The sequence below is a fragment of the Ursus arctos genome, unplaced genomic scaffold, assembly GCF_023065955.2.
Source record: "Ursus arctos isolate Adak ecotype North America unplaced genomic scaffold, UrsArc2.0 scaffold_15, whole genome shotgun sequence".
NCBI lineage: Eukaryota > Metazoa > Chordata > Mammalia > Carnivora > Ursidae > Ursus > Ursus arctos.
The window spans coordinates 40,960,769-40,980,371 of NW_026622819.1; the positions used below are offsets into that span (position 1 = coordinate 40,960,769).

The window sequence follows — 19,603 nt, forward strand, 5'->3', positions numbered from 1 at the left end:
AGATCCCTCTCATGCTTTTCCTGCCCCCGCTCACACTGCCGAGGCCTCTTATCTGCGGCCAGAGGGGAGAGCTGGAAGGTGATGACTTACATCCCCAGCCCCAGGACTTGGGCCTCCGGGAATGCTAAAAAAGGTGCCCCCAACCCATCTATCTCTTCGGGGCCCTTTCATGGCAGGTTCCAGGCTCAACACTGAGCTGGGGAGAGAAGAGTTGATATGGGGCTATCTGCTCTCCTGTGACTTTACCTGATGGCCCTGAGTTGAGGTTGCCCACTTGGAAAAGGGGAGGCAAGAGTTCCTTGTTATGGGAGGTATTCAGGCAGTAGCCTGGATGCATAGAGGAGATTCTAGTAGGAAGTGGATTGGCTCAGATGACCTCTGAGGGCTCTTCTAGTCCTGACATACATTGCATGGGGTTAGGAAGGGAGGCGGATGGTGGTGGAGGATTGGCTGGGCAGAATTTGGGGAGAGATGAGCATGGGTGGGTGAGTGAGTCTGCCTCTGTTTCTGGTTCCTTAGGAAATACCCCATGCTTCAGTTAGGCCCCAGTATCCACATCATACCCAGATGAGTGGGCACTGTTCTGCCCCATCTCTTTCCCGTTACACTCTGGTCTAGCTGGTGTCTGGTGCCCAATGACCTTGAGGAGCCTGGCTGCAGGCTCTGGCCTGTCACTCAGACCTCGGTGGTCCTCATTCCAATCCCCAGGAGGGACATGGGAGGAATGTGGCTAAATTCTGTGGTTTCCAGAGTTGGCTGGTGGTGCCCTCTAGAGGTTCAGAATATCAGCTTCAGGATACTAAGTGCAGAAGAGGGTGGGGTGGGGCGCGGGCATCGGCTGAGGATTAGAGATGTAGGAGAAAGGATACCAAGGATGTTGCTAACAGTGAGGGACCGAGTGTGATTTGAGCTGACTCACCCATCAGGTGATGTTAGACCTGGAACCCCTAAGTAAGGCTAGGGAAAGCTGGGGTTAGGGTGGGAGAGAATCAGTGGGGGTCTTTGGAATTAAGGAGTGATCCCAGAGGGTGCCTAGGGCCTAAGGATGGGGAACACAGGCCCTGACAGTGGGAAAATAAGAGAGTGTTCCTGCTTGGTCGATGATGAGTTGACCACATTTACTGAAGTCCTCACCTGCTTCAGGGTTCCTTGTTAGCATGGAAGACTGGGGCTAAGGGCCGCTTTCACAGAAGAGATGCTATTAGGCCACTGGTTGATGCTGTAGCCTAGAAAATCCACTTCTGCCTGCATTTCCCCCAAAGAGCCAGCAGGAGACAGCCCTGGAAAGCTGCAGTTCTGCCTGGCTGCTCTCCCTGTCACGGCTTTCTCCCCCCATCCTCTCCTCTAGCCCACTAGACCCTGCCTGTGTTCTGTCTCTTGCCTCCTGTAGAATTCATCTCTGGCCCTCAATAAATGCTTCCTGCATCCTTCCGCCTCCTGTGTCATTTTCAGCTGCGTCTAAAGCTCCTCCCTTCTCCCCATGGAACAGTCCGAGGGGTTCCGCGGGGCTTGAGAAGGTTTGACACAGTTGGGATGGGAGCTTGGGGCATAGCAACCATGGAGGGGCACAGAACATGGAACCATGTTCCATGGGGAACAACGGAGCAACTCCAGGCATAGATGAGGCCCCAGGATTGAAGCCCCGACACTGCCTTCTACTAGCTGGGTGGCCCTGAGCGAGCCCACTGCGTATCCAGCCTCAGCTTCCCAATCTGTGCAGAGTGAGTTGGGCTAGGGAATGTTTCAAGGCGGTTTGCCCTGGTCCTCACCACAAGCCACTGTCGCCGGAGCAGGCAGGGCCAAGCTGGGACAGGGCCCAGTGCTGTGGGGCGGTTTCCTCGTGGCAGGTGGGGGCTCCATGCAGGAGGAGAAGCCCGTACAAGGGGTCCTATCTGAGTCCAGGTAACCCTAGTGAGCTCGGGACCCAGACTATCAGGTGAGGACACCCCCTCATCTGATGGCCTTGTCCTTTGTCCAGAGAAGGGGATTGTGGCCCTACTCCCAGGTGAGGCCAAGCCTGCCCTGGAAACATCCCTCACCTTCCTCTCTAAAAGCTCAGGCCCAGCAGAGGCTGGGCACAGGAACCTAAGGGGCAGAACGTGGAGCTCCTGGGGTCCTCGGAGCGCAGGCTTCTTCCTAAGGGCATGTCGGAAACACGCCCTGGGACAGTCTGTCCCGACATACGGGTGCAGGTTCTGTCCGCCCTGGACCCAGCACCTTCCTGCCAGCCCCACCCTTCCCTGCAAGTGAGCCAGACTTGATCTTCAGCCAGAACCCCCCCCCCCCCAGCACACATCCCCCCGCCTGCTGGTGATTCCATCCCTGACACCTCACATCACGTTCATCCCAAACTGAGCTCAGTAGCCGCCCCCACCCCAATCTGTTCCTCCTTTACCTTCCTCAGTCACTCAAGCCAGAGCGGCCTTTCCTGCACCCCCACATCTAATCTCTGAGCAGCACCTCGTGATTCCCCAGCCACCCCTCAGGTCCTTCTCCTCCTCTCCATGGCCTCTGCCCCTGGTCCGTACAGCCTCCCCATCTCTCACCCGACCACAGCCAAATCTTCCTGCCTCCCGTCTGGCCCCCTCCAACTCATTTTTCACCTGGCAGCCCAGAGATATATTTGGAAAATGCCAATCTGACCACTCCGTTCCACCCCTTTAAACTCTTCAACAGCCCTTTATAAAGCACACTTCCCTCTCGAAAAGCCTGCTGTGATCTGGCCCACCTGTCCGGCCTCCTCTCTCAGCCCCACCCTGCCCATCTCCGCTCTGTGGGCAAGTTCTGGCTCTGCTCGCAGAGCCCCTACCATCGCTACACACAGCGCGGCCTCTGCCCGCAACGCCTGTGCCCCTCTGCCCGGTGAGCTCCCACTAGCCTTCCAGGCCCAGATGAAATGTCTCCTCTGAGAACCACCTTCCCCCTCCCCCCATCCGCAGACAGAGCTGGTGGCACCCTCCCCTGGGTACTCCCAGAGCATTTCCCATCATGCACCGCAAAGGCTTATTTACGGGTCTGACTTAGGCCTGGCTGAACTCCTTGAGGACAGAGCCCTGCCTTATTTATCTTCTGTCCGTAGAGACTCAGTGTGAGAAGGTGGAGGGCGGGGGCAGGGGCGGAAGCAGAAGGAAGAAAGAGAGGCAGGAAAAAAAGAGGAAAGAAGAAATGAACAAGTCAAGCAAGGATATCAGGGAAAAATTCATTGATTCATGCATCCGTCCATCCATTCATTCATTCAACAAATACCTATTGAATTCCTATCAGGCCCCGTTCTAGGCACTAAGGATACAATTAGCAAGCTCAAGTGACTGGCAACTGACCCTCAGCGTTTCCAGGTGACTCTGCTGTGTGTGTGTGTGTGTGTGTGTGTGTGTGTGTGTGTGTGTGTGTGTCCATGTGTGTGCGGGCCCTTCTGTCTGCAAGGGCCTGCTGCCGGGGCACCTGTCTTCCCCGGGGCCTGGTGCTTTTAGCATCTGTCCCAGGATCCTGTTGCAGCCCGAAATAAGGCTGTGAGCCACGACAAGGCAGGAACGATTCTTGATTCCCGTCAGCTGAGGCCGGAGCTGGCTGCAAGGGCGCCCCCCGCTCAGACTCGACCGAGGACCGCTAGCACCTACGTGACTACTCCGCTCTCAGCTTCCCGACAGCAGTGTTAATCTTGGGGGTCTGACATTCCCTCCTGCCCACTGTGGTCCCTCCACTCAGGTACCAGGATGCTAGGGGAGCTTGAGGAGCTATGGGGTGTGGGCAGAGGAGATGAGCCAGCTGCCAAAGCCCTAGTCCCCAAGCAGAGGAAGGGCCCTGCCAAGGGTCGGGGGAGCCTGGGGCCTCAAGGAAGCCTGTGCCTGATTTGGGACGGGAGGGAGCTGAGCTCTAGGTCACTCTAGGTTAACTGCGGAGGGGTGGCTGGGATTCAAGGTGGAAAGAAGCAATGGCTCTGCGTAGGACTTCAAGGTCTTTAGGCTGCAGAGGGAAGCAGGGCCCCTGATGGTAAGACGAGGGCCCGTCCCAATGTCTGTGCATGTCTGTAAGGTCAGTGTTTCTCAAGAAACAGACCCGTGCACTGTGGACTCCTGAGCGGTCGCGGTTGGAACATTCTCTGTCAACTCAGGGTCCTCACCCCAAATGCAAGCAGACATGCTCAGATCTGGTACGGTTTGCGGGGTGGGGGACTGTGGAGCTAGCCCGACCTCCTTATGTTCCAGAGGCACGAGAGGAACTTAGGCACCAAGCTGGAGAGCTACTTGTTCACATTACGGGGGAAGAGGGACATGGATTAGACTCCTGTTTGCCCAACTCAGTGCCCACTGACCAGGGGCCATGTGTGGATGTGGGGTATAAACGTTTTTTCTAAAGGAAAGTGTGTAGAAAAATCTGGAAGCAAAGCACAGGGGTAGTCTGTCAGGAGGCTCAAAGGCTCTGCCTTCTCTCCTGAGGGCAAGTTGGGGAATCCGGACTTGGAACCTACAGGGTTCTCTAGGGCTCTGGACCTCATTTCATTTGTAAATCTCCTCCAAGATCGCTGGAAAGGGCCATGAGGTGCAAATAGAGAAGTAGGTAGAGAAGGGGTGAGGGAGAGCACCCTGTAAGTCGGCTGAGGGATGGGGCTTAGGGAAGGGGGTGATGGGTCTCTCAGCTTCCTTGGACCAGCCTGTGCCCTCAAGCCTCAGAGCCAAGTACTGGGGACAGAAGGACAGGACCAGCCTTGTAGATCCCAGTGTGGCCCCAGCCTAACAGCGCATCCGTACCCCCCTCTCCGTGACTTAAACCTCTTTCAGCCTCTGATTAGAGCTCATCTACGCCAGTGGATGAGTCATCTGAGACCCCCACCTCCCCAACCCCTCGTGGCCCAGGGATTGCCCCCCGAAGAAAGAGTGCCTCCCTGGCTACATGGGAAGCAGATTTGTGTGGCCTCTAACACCTCCCTTGCCTTCCGGACCTCATTCTCCTCCTCTGCAACCAGAGACCCCAGAGCCCTGTCCAGCTCAGACTGCCCTTCCCTGAGACTAGGGGGCGCCAAGGCAGTTCAGTGCTGAGGCTGGGTGGATGAGGGACTGGGAGGGTGTCTGGCAAGGGATGGAGGGGGGCTGGCCCATTTGCAGGCATCTCTCTTCCACAGGATGATCCCTAAGGAGCAGAAGGGGCCAGCGATGGCTGCCGTGGGGGACCTCAGTGGACCAGGTAAGGTGGACTCAGCCCTTGTGCGTTCCTCAGACTCCATCCTTTCCTGGTACCCAAGTGTAGATAGGGCCTGTTGGCCTGAGGCCTGGGCAAACAGGTGTGAGGTCCAGGCCAGCCCCGAGGGAGCATTGTGGAATCTGCCACTTGGGTTGGGAAGCTTCCCGAAGTATTGGGGGGGGCCTTGCCCTGATGCCCACATGCCCAGAGGCTGAGACTGAATGCCTTACACTGCGCCCTGGGCCTGACTAAGTCCTTACCTCAGCCCCAGATTGAGCACTGACGGCTCTCATCCCAGTTCCTGCCCTAACTGTGGCCCCAAGCTCCCCCAGCACTTGCCCTTGCTTCCTGTCACCGTGGGCCTCCCGGAGACCCCGTGGCAGGAGACAATTGTCGGGGGAGGGTGGGGACAGGCTGGCCAGAGCAGGCTCCCCTGTGTGACTCAGACCATTTCACTTAAAAGTTGGCTCGCCCAATGAAGAAATCAGCTAAAATGCATGTTTATCACCAATAAAATACCCCTCCGGAACTCTCGGCATAATTGTGGAGTCTGTTAATTTGGCCCTACTTCAGAGCATTGCAAGTATTTTATTTTTTTTTAATTTAAAAGATTTATTTATTTATTTATTTATTTATTTGAGAGGGTGATAGAGAGAGTGTGCACACAGAGGCAGAGGGAGAAGCAGACTCCCCAGTGAGTGTGGAGCCTGACGTGGGGCTCGATCCCAGGACCCCAAGAACATGACTTGAGCTGAAGGCAGATGCTTAACTGACTGAGCCACCCAGGCTTGAAATGGGGATTTCAAGTATTTTAAGACAAATTCGACTAGGTCAGGGCTCTCGTCCCACAGTGTGAATGATAGTGAGCGGTGCCGTTGGCTGGGAAATGCAGATTCCCAGCAGACACCCCCAGGATCCCGATTCGGTGGACCAGGGGACGAGGCCAGACATGCGCCTTTGAGACAAGTGCCCGGGCTTCCAGAGCACGTGGACAGAGACCCGCGTTCCGACAAACCGCACTGTAAGGACACCGCTGCGGTTTTGCCCCATGCAACTTCTAAGTGTTTCGTCCTCTTGTATGACTGTGTGCCGGAGCGGTCCTAACCTATTTTGTGCGTCCTTGCCTCCTTTGGTGGCGTCAAGTTTCTTTCTTTCTTTTTTTTTTTTTAATTTCGTGATTTCGGGTGCTCACATCCGCCACCTCGTGAGGTATTGGGGCTCTAACTAGAAGAAGCAGGCAATGCGCTCTCTCTCCCTTGGCTAAGTCATTAATTAACTACAGTCGTCCAGATGTGGGCACATATCATTTATGCCAGACCGGAAACACATGAACGGTTGGCCGTTGCTAGGGTATTAAGATAATTCTGAAACTAAAGAAAAATAGAAAGAAAAAGCCTCTCATGGTCTTACGTGAAAAGACAGCCACTGTGAGGTAATAATAACACCAACGCCGTTATTATGTACTTACTGTGTGTCAGAGCCTGTGCTAAGAGCGTCAGTGCTTCAGGTTACAAAACCCTCGCAGCTCTGTCAGTTAGATATTGTCGCCCCGTTTTGCTGTCGAGAAAGCCGAGGTTCAGAGGAGCTAGGTGGCCACGTATCTAATAGCTGGTGGAGCTGAGACTGGACTCCAGATCTCTCTGTCTCCAGATCTGTTTCTTTACGACGGTTGCACAAATAATACATCCCGTTTTAAGATATTCAGACAAAACAGACATGAATGACTTTGAAAGTGAAAGTTCCTCATATTGGGACCATCTGGAGATAACCACTGTTAACATATTTGTGTAAACCCATCTTCTGTTCATATATAAACATATTTATACAAACGCATATACATGTGGGCTAAGTACTCTACGCTGTGTTCTTCAGCTTCCTTTTTTTTTTTTTTTCACTTAGCAGCCTACCACAGACTTCTTTCCATCCCGGTACGATCTATCTCGCTGCCCCCTCTTGCTCCCCCAGCATGTAATGCATTAAGTATATTGATACATGCACACTTTACTGGTGGTCACGCCGGTTCACCTCAGGCGGGACCCTTAGGAGCAGAGCTCGGATTCTCAGACAAGTGACTTATTGAGGTCACGCCCCCAAGAACAGGGAAAGGACGGAAGCAGGATAGGGCAGGGGGAATTGCTAGGCAAGGATGTGGGCTCAGCTGTCAGCCCAGGTTCAGTCTGATCCCGTGGGGACTTCAGCAAGGGGGCCGTGAGCACTTCCGCTCTGCGGGGCAGCGCTCTGCAGAAGGGGGCAGTGGTGACCTGAGCCACTGACGAAGGGCATCTGGGCAGCACCCCCCAACAATGATGCGTGGGTTTCACAATCTGAAACCTCGGTGTGATCAACAGCCTTCTATCTCTATCTTCAGGCATGTTTATTCAACTTTTCTCCCGAAGAATGAATGCCTAGAAATAGAACTGTTTCATCCAATAGATTTTACCTATAACTTTTTTTTTTTTTTAAATATTGAGCTCAATTCATCTTGTCGTATTTGACAATATGATGCCAGGGGACTTTTGATTATGTATTGAGATATAAATAGTCTTTCATGCTCTTAGTATGCAATACCTTTTTCTTGTTAAAAAAAAATAGTGCAATTTCCAGCCCTTCTCTTCCTACATCCTATACATAGTCACAACTGATATTCGGCATGTCTCCAGGCAGATTTTTCAATGTATGCATAAACATATAGTACTTACTTTTTTTTAAATAAATGAGTGGGATCTTAGAATACAATTCTTCTGAAACCTACTTCCCCCCTCTTAACCTGCAATGGAATCTCTTTCTGTTCCTAACATGTAGGAGGTCCTCTCTCTATATTTGCTGAAAGAATTAAAAAACCCATCAGCCTCCTTTTTTAAAAGCCTGTTTTGGATTCCATTGAATGGAATAAATCACGGCACCTGCAAGGCCCCCCACCCCATGCTGCCTGGCAGCCCCGTCCATCTCCCTGTCCCCTATGACTCACTTAGACCCTAGTGGCAACCTCTGTCCCCAAACTCCCAATGCCTCCTCCCCCATCCTCCTTCTCAGCTGATGACCTTGCTTCCTATTGCACTGAGAAGAGTGAAGGAACCAAAAGAACAGCTCTGCAAGCTCCCTCCTCCACATCGGGCCCTGTGCTCACATTCTCGGTTTTCCTTCCCCCTGTGAAGGATGACCTCTCCCGGTCACCCCCCACACCCCCGCCCAAGGACATTCTTCCAGTCGGTCTGCCCTGTCTCTATTGCATTGTCAAAATGTCCCATCAGCTAGAAAACATGCTTTTATTTCTCCCTCTTAAAAACAAACCTTCATCTCTTCATTCTACCACTGCCTCGGTCCTCAGAGCACAACCCCTCAAAGCTGTTGTTTGTATTTTCTCGCCTCCTCTCTCTTGCTAACATTTTATTAAGCTCATTTCCAAACACACAAAAATAGAGAGTGCAAATCCCCATGGCCCTGCTTTCGTTCCCAGAGTCCAGAGCAAACCCCGAAGAGCCTGTCATTTCATTCCCTCCATACTCCAGGATGCACCAAAAATAATAAAGAGGACATTTCCTTACACGTCACAAAGATGTTAGCACCCTGAACAAAATGAGCGACTTTGATTTAATACCAGCTAATAACCAGTCCCACAGTTACCTTTCTCCGATTTTCTAGTTCAGGCTAATGAGGCTCCAAGGACCGCTGTTTATTTGGTGGCCACGTCTCTCCAACCTCCTTGAATCTGCAAGCCCCACTCCTGCCCCACCCTTTTTTTTTTTTTCCAGGTCATTCACTCCTATAAAGAACCCAGGCCAGCTGCCCTATAAAAGATCTCACATTCTAGATTTGGTTCACTGCTTCCTCGAGGTGTGGATAGAATGTTCCTCTGTCCATTTTCTCTTTAACACTTTCCAATCAGGTTTTCACACCCAAACACTCCACAGAAACTACTTTCGTGAAGACGGCCAGCAACAACGCCCCGACCCGAAGGAGGGTGGTCAGTGTTCGGCTCCGTGAGCACTCCGTCTTCCCGAAACGCTCTTCTCACTCGGTTTCCAGGGCACCACCCTCCGGCTTTCCTCCTGCCTCACTGGGCGCCCCTTCCCAGGCTCCGTGGCTGCTTCCTCACCTCCTGGGTCTGGATGCCGGCGGCCCGGGCTCAGGCTTCGGATCTCTTTCCCCTCACACCCCCGGTGATCTCATCCAGCCTCCCGGCGCTAAACCCCATTTATAGAGCTGGAACACGAACCTCCGGGTAGCCGATGTTGGAGGTGGACGGCTCTGGCCATGCTGTCCACACATATTCTTTTCCTACCGGTGTCCTCACCCCTCTGTCACCCCTTTCCCCCCAAAGCCTCCCCTTGCTGTGGGTATTTTGCCGGCAAGGGAAACACAAAGGATAGGGATGGGTCCCCAAACTATTAAGGACAGCCGTCAGCCCTGGAAACCCTCTACATGGCTATCGCGATGAGTCCTAACTCTGAGAAACGAGGTAAAGGTAATCGTCTTCATCAAACAACAAACAGTAAATACCATATGTAAGTTCACGATGCCCCAGTTTTTAGCTCACGTGAGTTTCTCCTGTGAGTGCTAGGCTCCCATATCTGGCCCCCTCCTCCTTGGATTCTCCGCTCGGACCTCTGCAAGCCTCTTCAAACCTTATAAGCCCAATTCTGTAGGCAATTAGGGGAATCTGAATGTGGATTAAACATTATATAAAACAAACCAAAAAAATGTGTCCACTTGCACAAGTGGAGATCTTTAACTGATAAAAGCAAGTTACAAAGCACGTGTAACTATGACTTCGTTTTGGCTGAAAACTCATACATGCGTATATAGGCTTTTTCTTATAGGATTTATTTTATTTTAGGGAGAGAGAGAGAGCACGTGAGCAGGGGGAACTGGGGTGGGCAGGGACTCGTTCAGCACACATCTAGCTGTGCGTGGATCCCAGGTGGGGCTTGACCCCAGGACCCTGAGATCATGGCCTGAGCTGAAATCAAAAGTCAGACACTTAACTGAGCCACCCCGGCGCCCCTCATACATGAATATATAGTCTTTGAAAAAGATATGAATGGATATACACTAAGGTGTTAAAAGTGGCAACCTCTGGGTGATAGAAATGGTATTTTTCTCTTTTCCCCTTAAATCTGTATTTTCTAACTTCCTTCAGTGTATATGTATGTATATATATATATATATATATATATATGCTATTTATATAATAATAAAAGTTTATTTTAAAATTGAAAGAACACATGTCTAACACTGAGCTCCTGCTCTTTCCCCATCTCATCCTCCCTCTGCCCTCCCCATCTCAGTGAGTGGCTGCTCCCAGGACGAGGACGGAGTGGCTCGGGCCAGAAACCTCCCCTCCTCCCCTGGCAGAGCTCACACCCGTGGCTTACTGTTAGAAGATTAATCTAGAATCTGACCATTTCTCACGACTCCCACCACTATGGGCAAAGAACTGCAGAGGAAATTCATGGAATAAATACAAATGGCCAAAGACATCTGAAATGGAGCTCAGTTTCACTGAGTGTCAAACACATGCAAATTAAACTCTGAGGTCTCATTTCTGGCCCCCAGGGAGGCAAAGATGCCACAGGATGGTGACACCCAGCGTCAGCAAACGCAGGGAGAAAGCGGCATCCTCATGCACCCTGGAGAGTGCTCGGAGGAGGTCGCCCTTAGAGGCCGGCAGCCCCAAGTGTCCTGGGGGTTTGGTGGTAAGAGCTCACTCTGGCCTCTCCGGGCAGAACCCTTGCTGGACCTGGGCAAGAAGCTGAGCGTGCCCCAGGACTTGATGATGGAGGAGCTGTCGCTGCGCAACAACAGAGGGTCCCTCCTCTTCCAGAAGAGGCAGCGCCGCGTGCAGAGGTTCACCTTTGAGTTTGCAGCCAGCCCGCGGGTGGTGAGTTAGCCCCTGTTGTGCTTACAGGGGAACTGAGGCCCGGAGAGGGCCAGGGGCTAGCCTAAAGTTGAACAGCGAGCCAGATGAGGACGTCTGGCCCCTGGGGAATCCCTCCAGCTCCAGCTGGAAAGGCTGTGATGTTCCCATCAGATGGAGGCCCTGACTTGCCCTGTGATCCTAGAGAAGTGGTATCTCTCGAGGCATGTCTCCCCAGAGACAAAACTTACAGTGGAATGGGCCGGGCGAGCTGTGGGGGAAGGGGTTCTGGCTCCTACAGAAAGTGCTCTGGGCTGAATTTGCAGTGAGCAGGATTTAGGTTAGACTTGAGCTTTACCTAAGACAGAAAACACAGAACTCTTTCTCTTCTTGCCCCTAGAAGAAGGAAAAGGCCAGAAAAACGGTCTGCTGGTAGAGACAGGAATGGCTTATCCTCAGGCTTCAAAATATCAGCAGGTGGTTGCAGTGACTTGGAATGAACTTGGGGCCACTCCACTCGTACTCCAATTTCTGGACTAAACGGGGTGGCTGAGAGGGGACGATGTGGCAGAGTGGAGAAGAGTAAAGACAACGAAACACCTACCCTTGCTAGCCAAGCACTTCACATGTGTCATCTCGTTTAACGCTCATAGAGCCTTATAAGCTAGACGTTATCAACACTACTCCCATTTTATAGATAAGGAAACTGAGACTTAGGACGGTTATCTGCCCAAGGTCAGTATTAGAATAGCACCTAACATACAGAGAGCATTTCTCTGTCCCAGGCACTGCGATTAGCACCCTGTGCTATTAATTCAACCCCTCAACGTCCCTGGGATGTGGGCACTAAGATTATGCACCCCCCTTTTTGGTGGAGGGAAAACCCTGGCCCCTGGCTGTACTGAGCCTCCCTGCGGTCTGTTTGTCCCCACAGATCGTGGATGGAAGCACCAAGGGGAAGGTGACAGGATCGAAGGTGACAGGAACAGCAGAGCTGGGGACGGTAAGCGTTCTGGGAGCCCCTGCAAGAGGGGAAGCTGGGGGGAGGGGGCAGGCCGCTCTGTGCGGTAGTCCATGGCCTCTGAGCACCCGCCCCTGTGCCCAGGTTGCCAACGGCCTCGAGGTGCAGAACTGCCGCTCTGAGCTCCACACCTTCCCAGCCTCATCCGGGGGCCCCGAGGACGCCCAGTCTGCAGCCTTCCCCGCAGAGCGCGCCCGCAGCCCCAGCGCCCTGGCACCTGGTGAGTGCCTCCCAGGTCCTGGGACCGGGGCTGGGGGACCAGAGCCCCGGAGTGCTCCACCATGGGGCAGGAACCAGCACCCAGAGAGCAGCTAGTCTACCTCCCCCACCCCCCTGCACCCCACCACAGACCTAACACAAGCCCAGAGAGGTGCAGCGATGCCCCCAAGATCACACACTGAGCCAGAGCGTACGCCCCAACTCTCAATTCCCCTGTCCCAGCCCTCTTTGCTTCCAGGGGTGGGGAAGGATCGGTCCCTTTGCTGCAGCAACTCTGGCATTATATTCACCCCTCCCCCATCCCAGCTCCAGGCTTCCCTCCCCCAACCCTATCTGTGGGGTGGGCAGGAGTGGGGGCTGAGGGAGAAAAGAACCCAGCCGCCCCCCCACCCGCCGCCTGCCTGCTCCCCCATGAGCCTTGCTCCATCTGCAGGCTATGCCGAGCCACTGAAAGGCGTCCCACCAGAGAAGTTCAACCACACAGCCATCCCCAAGGGCTACCGCTGCCCTTGGCAGGAGTTCATCAGCTACCGGGACTACCAGAGCCATGGCAGAAGTCACACCCCCAGCCTTTTCCAGTATCGAAATTTCAACAAGTAAGGTGGTGGGGGGGCAGCTTGGGGAGACATTGCTAGGGTGTGCAGGTGCCTGTCCCAACACAGCAGTGGCTGCATTTCCTGAGCCCGTTCACGTGCCAAGCTCTATCGAACACTTACACGTCGACTGAGCTCTTGTTAGGACTGAATAGAACTCTTGCCCCGGCACATAGTAGGTGCTCAGGAAGTGTATGGGGAATGAATGGGTGACTGTGCCACACATCTTGTTGGTTTCTCCGCACAACGGGGCGGGGAGGCGCCGCAGCTTTTCCTATTCTGCCGGGGAAGGCACCCGCCCAGGAACATCGACCACCTGCCCACAGTCTCGAAGCAAGGAAGCGGCGGGTGTGGGATCCACATCTGTGCCTGTCCGACTCCAGAGCCCGGTTTCTTGCTTCCTCCCTGTTGTGTGCCGTCTCTTTGACGTGTGTTCCTCCCTGGGTGGGGCCCCGATCTCACTAGTCCTAGATCGGCTCAGCCTTTTTCTCACTTTCCTCAAAGGTCTGGAAGAGGCCTAGAGATGGCTTTGAGGAGCACTGAAGTAGGGATTTGCAGTGAAACACTGGACGCCAGGCGTGAGAGCTGCAGAGGAGCGACCTGTACCATTTAGAGCATGGGGCCTCAATGTGGCCTCACATGCAGACTCCTTGCCAGACCTTGGGCAGGTGATTGACCTCTCTGAGCCTCTATTTCCCCATCTGTAAGATGAGACTATTACAGTATCTACTTTGTAAGATTGTTGTGAGGTTGGCATGAGAAGCAGTAGGCAAAGTTTCTAGCAAGTAATAAGCTCTCAAAAAGCAGTAGCCGTTAGTATTAGTCTTGGTAGTAGGATTAGTTACAGGCTGAAATAATGGTTGCCAAAGCTAATAGGGAGAACTGGAGACGGATACATTTAGTGTTCTTCCCCAGGGGTCCAAAGACAAATCAGAGGAGTCAAGACAGGAGCCTGGCACAGGAGGAAGGTCTTGGACGGGGGGGTGCATTTCACTGCAGTGGGCTTCCTCAGTCTGATGCTGTTTCTGAAAAATGCTCCTCTGGCTTGGGCTGCGTTAAGTGAGAACAAGGAGGGTCCGCAGGCAGAGGCCATGGTCCAGCTCTTCTGGTACTTGCTCTGACCCCATGCGAGACTGTCTGACAACTGGGGGTGATCAGCCCTGAGAAGAGACTGCTCAGAAGGGAGGGAACTCCCTCAAACAGCTGAGAGTCAGGGAGGGCCCTGACGGGAAGAACCGTGCCCGACAGGAACCCTGGGAGCCACGGGCCATTGGCAGGCATTCTGGGGTCTCTGCCAGGAGAGACTGTGTTCTCTCTCCTCCTGGGGCCCTCAGCCCCTACCTGCCCAGCTGTTTGAAACCCTCAGCAGACATTCCGTCCTGGGGGCCGGCTTCCAGGCTGGCCCCATCCATCTCACCCTGCAGCTAGGACAGGAGGAAGCACATTCCCATCTGCAGAAGGAGGGCCTCAGGGGGCCCTGAGCCCAGGCCCTCCTTTAAGACAGAAGAGCCAACTGAGGCCGAGACGGGGGTGAGCAGCAGTGTTAGCGGCCAAGCTGCGCTAAGGACCCAGGGCTCTGGGCTTGCAGTCAAGGGCTGGACCGTGAGGCCTGTGCCGCTTGGAAACTGCCCAGCCAACTCCCGCTGGGCCTGGCTGTTGCTGCCACAGCCGGGGTGGTCCAGGCAGACCCGCTCTCCTGGCTGGAGCCCAGGCCCTGGCCCGAGGCCTGCCTTTCTACCCCAGGGGCAAGCACTCCCCCATTCCCACCGCTCCCAGGCTTCGAGGAAAACACTACATGAGCAACGCTTTTTAAGGTTTCTTAAGATGAAAAAATAGTTTTAAAATAACATACTTACATTCTCTTACACACACACACACACACACACACACAACTACAAATAAAGAGAGGGCCCTCTGTTCAGCCTCCTCCAATCCCAGTTCCCTTCCCAAATTCCCAAAAGTAACACTGTGGTCCGGCTGGTGTGTATGTTTTCAGATCATTTTCTCCCAGCATGCTCCAGTCCTATAGTGGATGGCATTGTGTTACGTGTATGTGTGCGTTTTAATACTTTGTATCTCATTCTGTAACTTGCTTGCCTTTTTGACCTTTTGAAAGGTCCTACTTAATACACACAGACCTTTCCATTCCCTTTAAGCTGCTGGATGGTACCCCACCATGCGAATACACCACATCTGTCTTGTCTGTGTCTCTGCCAGTGGACATCCGGGCGGTTTCTGGTTTGTCACCACTCACTGCTCATACCCGTGTCTTCGTGCGTGCGTGCGTGCACGTGCTTCCCTAAGCCCTGTGCTTACAGGTGCAATCGCTGGTTCCCACAGTTTGCCCATTTTTAGATTAAGAAGATCCCGCAACTTGTCCAACGTAGCAGTTGTCCAATTTACCCTCCGACCAGCAGTCTTGGAGTGAAACTGCCCCACCATCTCACCGATTCTGTCCCACTGTCAAATTATTTCCTCTCACCAATCTTATGGGTGAGAAGTGGCGTGTCTCTGTTATCATTTGCATTTCCTGATTCTCGGTGCTCTTTCTAACCCTCTCTTTCCTCTCCGGTCTGGGGTATATTGTTCTGAGGGGAGATGAGGAGAGGAAGGAAAAACCTTGTTTCAGCTCTACTGCTTTCTGGCGCTTACTCAAGGGGAACCTAGAGTTTTGCCTCGGAACAGCCAATTCTAGCTTTGAAAATGTCATTCCTATCTCCAAGCACCAAGCTATCCCCACTAGAGGCAGACCGGGGAATGGGCAGAGCTGGAGAAACCTGTTAAAGATAATATAAAGCCTTGCCATATAGGTGGGGAAACAGGCCCAGAGGGAGGCAGGGAGGGGGCCCCACATGGTGACCCGCCTGTCAGTGCTCTGCCATCCCATGCTCTCCCACACAGCCCACCTCTCCTGCTGCTCTTCTCTCCCCAGGACCCCGGTGCCCTTTGGAGGACCCCTGGTGGGGGAGACCGTTCCCAGGGCAGGCACCCCCTTTGTCCCGGAGCTCATCAGTGGCTTGGAACTCCTTCGCCTCAGACCCAGCTTCAACAGAGTGGCGCAGGGCTGGGTCCGCAACCTCCCCGAGTCCGAGGAGCTGTAGCCTCAGCCTGAATATTCAATTCCCCTGTCTTGGTGTTCGGGTAACATCTTGGGAGTCAAGACTTCTAGACAGCACTTCACAGTTCATGAAGGGTCTTCACACACAAAACCTTATTGCAAATGGCCTCAAAGGCCACAAAGTTCAGTAGTCCCCAAATGGGGTGTGTTTCAAAATTTCTGGGGGATGATGTTTTGCATACAGATTTCTGGCCTGCCCCTGACTTGCAGCACTCAAACCCCCTGACTTGGGGAATTTCTATTAGTAGCCAACACTCCCAGGTGATTCCAGTGAAACTTGTTCATGGTTTGAGTCTTTAGGCATCCACGCCACCAGTGAATTCACACCCATGCCTCCACTCTTCCCTGCTCGTGGACTCTAGCTTACACTCCCAACAGGGAGCTTGCTAGCAGCCCATTTACCTGTGGATAACTCTGATAATTAGAAACTTTTTCCTTTCATTGAGATGCAGCTTTAAACATTTGCTAAGTGCGGACTGTGCGCTGGCCGCCCTGCCAGCCCCAGGGACAGCATGCGGCGAGTGGCCCAGGCCCTGGCCTAGGGGAAGACAGGACAGTAGGCAAGACAGATCTGTAAAGCAGTAGATGGCGTTCATTTTCCCCGCAGCACACTGACAGCAGAGGAAGAAAGTGCCGTGAGCAGGATGTGTCCCCTGGGGATGGGGTGGGACTCCGGGAAGCTTCTCAGAGACTTTGAGCAGGACCCCAGAGGAGGAGTGAGAGCCACCGAGGGCAGTGGGAGTGACGGAGGGCGTTCCTGCTGAGTGGACCAGCATGTGCAAAGTGTGGAGTTATGCACAGGAGGAGGTGTTCTAGAGAAAGGGGGGAGGGCTGTGTTAGAGACGTCAGTGAGGGCCAGCACTGTGGGGCTTTACTAAGGAGATGAGGGCAGATTTTAAGCTGGGGAGTGATGGGTCTTGCTATGTGGGGCACAGGTCGGTGAGGACTAAGGCCAGAAGCCAGGAAGCCTTCAGGGAACAAGGCCTAGACTAGGGAAATGGCCATGGGATGGAAAGAAGGGGCACCCTCTGTGCACCTTACAGGTCAGGTGCAATGTGGGGCCCCTGTAAAGTCTCCTTCTTTCTTTTCTTCTTCCACTCACTGTCCTGTGCAAGCCTCAGGGTTAATCTTGTCCTAGACTCCACAGCGCTAGTTCAGGGCTGTATCCAGCTCACTAGGAAAAGGAGAGAAAGGAATGCCTCCTTAGCTCAACTGACAATGAGGACAATGACAATGATGGTGGTGGCGGCTGCTTTTTATTGGGTGCTTCAGTGCTTGGGCTGGTGGCAGATTCTCTACAATCCTATTTCTTATTTTCAGTTCAACCCCAAGGGAAAGGTATTGTCCCATTTTACAGATGTGGATATCCAGGCTCGAAAGATGTGGCTTGTCCAGGGACAGAGCCAAAATGGGAATGTCCAATTCCAGTGGCTGTCCCTTTTCACCTCACTGGGTGCCCAGGCCAATGCCCACTCGCTCTGGAACCATCTAAGCATGGTGTTCTGCCTTAGGGCTTAGAGGTGAAAAGTGTAGGTTGGGAAGTCAGACTGGATGGGATGGGCTCAAACTGCTACTGCTAGCCGTGTGAACTTGAGCAAGTCATTTCTCACCGGTAGCCTCCATCTCTCCACCTGTGAGATGAGGACAAGGCCAGAAGGCCCTGGGTAGGGCTGTTGTGAGCACAGTGATGGACACATACCTAAGAAGACTTCGGTCGTTATTAGACTTCATGCAGCTACTGCTCTTGACTGGAAAAGATGTTCTTGCTCTTGAGAAGCTGGCTGCAAGATGTCATCAGGGTCGGTAAAACTTAAGCTGGAAGGAAAGCCTCTGATTACTGTAGGGCTCCCTGTGGACGTGGACATGGAATTACCTCCCTCTGCCTCCTCCCTGACTCCCTCTCTTGGGGAGATGAGAAGGGGAGAAATCCAGCCAGTTCTCAGGGTGCCTGGGATAGCGGTTACATTTTCCTTTTGTTCTGGACTTTCACTGCACCCCACACCATCTCGAGGGCCAGCAGCGTATTAGACTTGCCTGCCATTGGTGTGTTGTCTTGAATTGAGGGGCTGCTGTTGAAAGCCACGTCTGCATGAGCTGAAAAGCAACCATGAAAGTGTCTGACACATAGAGGAGAGGATCTGGACTACCTCGGATTGGCTCTACTGTGTTCTGGACGGCGATGGCCGCCACGAGCTACAGGAGAGGAGAGCCTGCTGCACCCGAAAGCAAATCCACATTTTTTCTTCTGATAATGTGACTTTCACTGATGTTGTTAAAAAAAAAAAAAAGGAATGCTTATTACCTAAAAAACAAGTAAAATGTGGAAAGATTGGCCCACATAGCTCCTCCCAGGCTCGTAGACTTCCCAGCCCCCTGCACTCTGCCTCATCCCCACGTATGGGAGGTAACCGTGCGTGACCTTCTAGAACTCTAGAATTGTTTGAATAAATATTTGTGTGTATAAATGCATAGGTACAAAAATATGTCTTTGTTTAATGGGCTCCTACTGTATGTGCCATTCTGTATTTTGCATATGTATTCAACAATAAGTGAAATACGGATCCTGAAAATGCAGGCCAGTAACCTTTCACGTAACTTGTGGGCCTAGCGAGCCCTTCATATAAAATCCAATTCTTTGCCTGTTCATAGAAAATTCTATGCTTTTGGCCGTTCTGTTCCTTACCTAAATGAAATCATACAGTGATATGGAAACGAAAAGGACCGAGAGCAGCCAGGACGTTGGGAGAGCAGACATGAGCTATGGCAGCGATGAGCGGAGATGAGCTGGGTTCCACGTAGCGGCGTGGACGCAGCGGACACAATCGGCAGGCAAAGGAAGGCGGACACAAACGTGTGTGTGTGCTGTTGCAGGGAAGGGTTCGTGCAGAAGTCGGGACGGGGTTAGCTGTGGGAGGAAGGAAAGGCTGGTGATTGTGAAGGGATACAATGCTTCTGGGGAAAGCGGGACAATTTCCGTTGCTGGGCTCGGGTGACTGTTACACAGGTGTTCACGCTAGAATATTACCTTCGGTTGTATATCTGTATTTTACACACTTGTTCTGTACATGTGTTATATTTCACCAAACAATCCCTCCTTTTAAAAAGTGGATGGACAAATCAGTAAGGTGAAGAGACAGTATGAGAGAGAAATTAAAAAGACATGGAGAATACAATGAGAGTGTCTGACAGTACTGATAGGAATTCCAGAAGATGCTTTAAAATGACTGGGTTTTCTCCAGATTTGATAAAAGACATAAATTCACACCATCCTCACCCCGTCATGGGAAGGGATATTAATCCACACTCAAGAACCACTGTATTGAGGGGCGCCCGGGTGGCTCAGCCAGTTGAGCCGTTTAGCGTCTGCCCTCAGCTCAGGTCATGATCCCCGGGTCCTGGGACCCAGCCCCACATCGGGCTCCCTGCTCAGGGGGGAGTCTGCCTCTCCCTCTCACCCCTCGCCCTGCCCTTCTTCCCTCCCCCACTCGAGCTAGCACTCACGTTCTCTTTTTCTCTCTCAAATAAAACCTTAAAAAAAAAAAAAAAAGAATCACTGTATTGAAATTGTGGAACTCCAAAGTCACAGAGAAATTTCAAGAAAGTTGAAATCACCTACA

At 52.7% G+C, this 19,603-nt stretch overlaps 1 protein-coding gene across 4 annotated transcripts; it reads left to right on the forward strand.

The window, feature by feature from the left end:
- Positions 1–3,005: 3,005 nt before the first annotated feature.
- On the forward strand, positions 3,006–18,467 carry MYOZ3 (myozenin 3). 4 transcript variants are annotated; one of them, XM_044388520.3, is made up of 8 exons: positions 3,023–3,335; positions 3,552–3,705; positions 5,120–5,181; positions 10,905–11,059; positions 11,970–12,038; positions 12,141–12,276; positions 12,709–12,871; positions 15,801–18,467. In XM_044388520.3, the coding sequence occupies exons 3-8, from the start codon at positions 5,121–5,123 to the stop codon at positions 15,967–15,969; spliced, it is 753 nt and encodes a 250-aa protein (XP_044244455.1). In that variant the 5' UTR covers positions 3,023–3,335; positions 3,552–3,705; position 5,120; the 3' UTR covers positions 15,970–18,467. The 4 variants fall into 4 exon arrangements, with proteins under 4 accessions (XP_044244454.1, XP_044244456.1, XP_044244455.1 ...); XM_044388519.3 differs by having other exon boundaries at positions 3,006–3,705; XM_044388521.3 differs by lacking the exon at positions 3,552–3,705 and having other exon boundaries at positions 3,006–3,335.
- The last annotated feature ends 1,136 nt before the right edge of the window (positions 18,468–19,603 follow it).

Excerpts from the sequence above, each read along its gene's own strand:
- MYOZ3 (XM_044388519.3), top strand. The coding sequence starts at position 5,121 with ATGATCCCTAAGGAGCAGAAGGGGCCAGCGATGGCTGCCGTGGGGGAC. Across the intron at positions 5,182-10,904 it reads GGGGGACCTCAGTGGACCAG|AACCCTTGCTGGACCTGGGC; the intron begins GTAAGGTGGACT and ends CTCTCCGGGCAG. Across the intron at positions 12,277-12,708 it reads CCCCAGCGCCCTGGCACCTG|GCTATGCCGAGCCACTGAAA; the intron begins GTGAGTGCCTCC and ends CTCCATCTGCAG.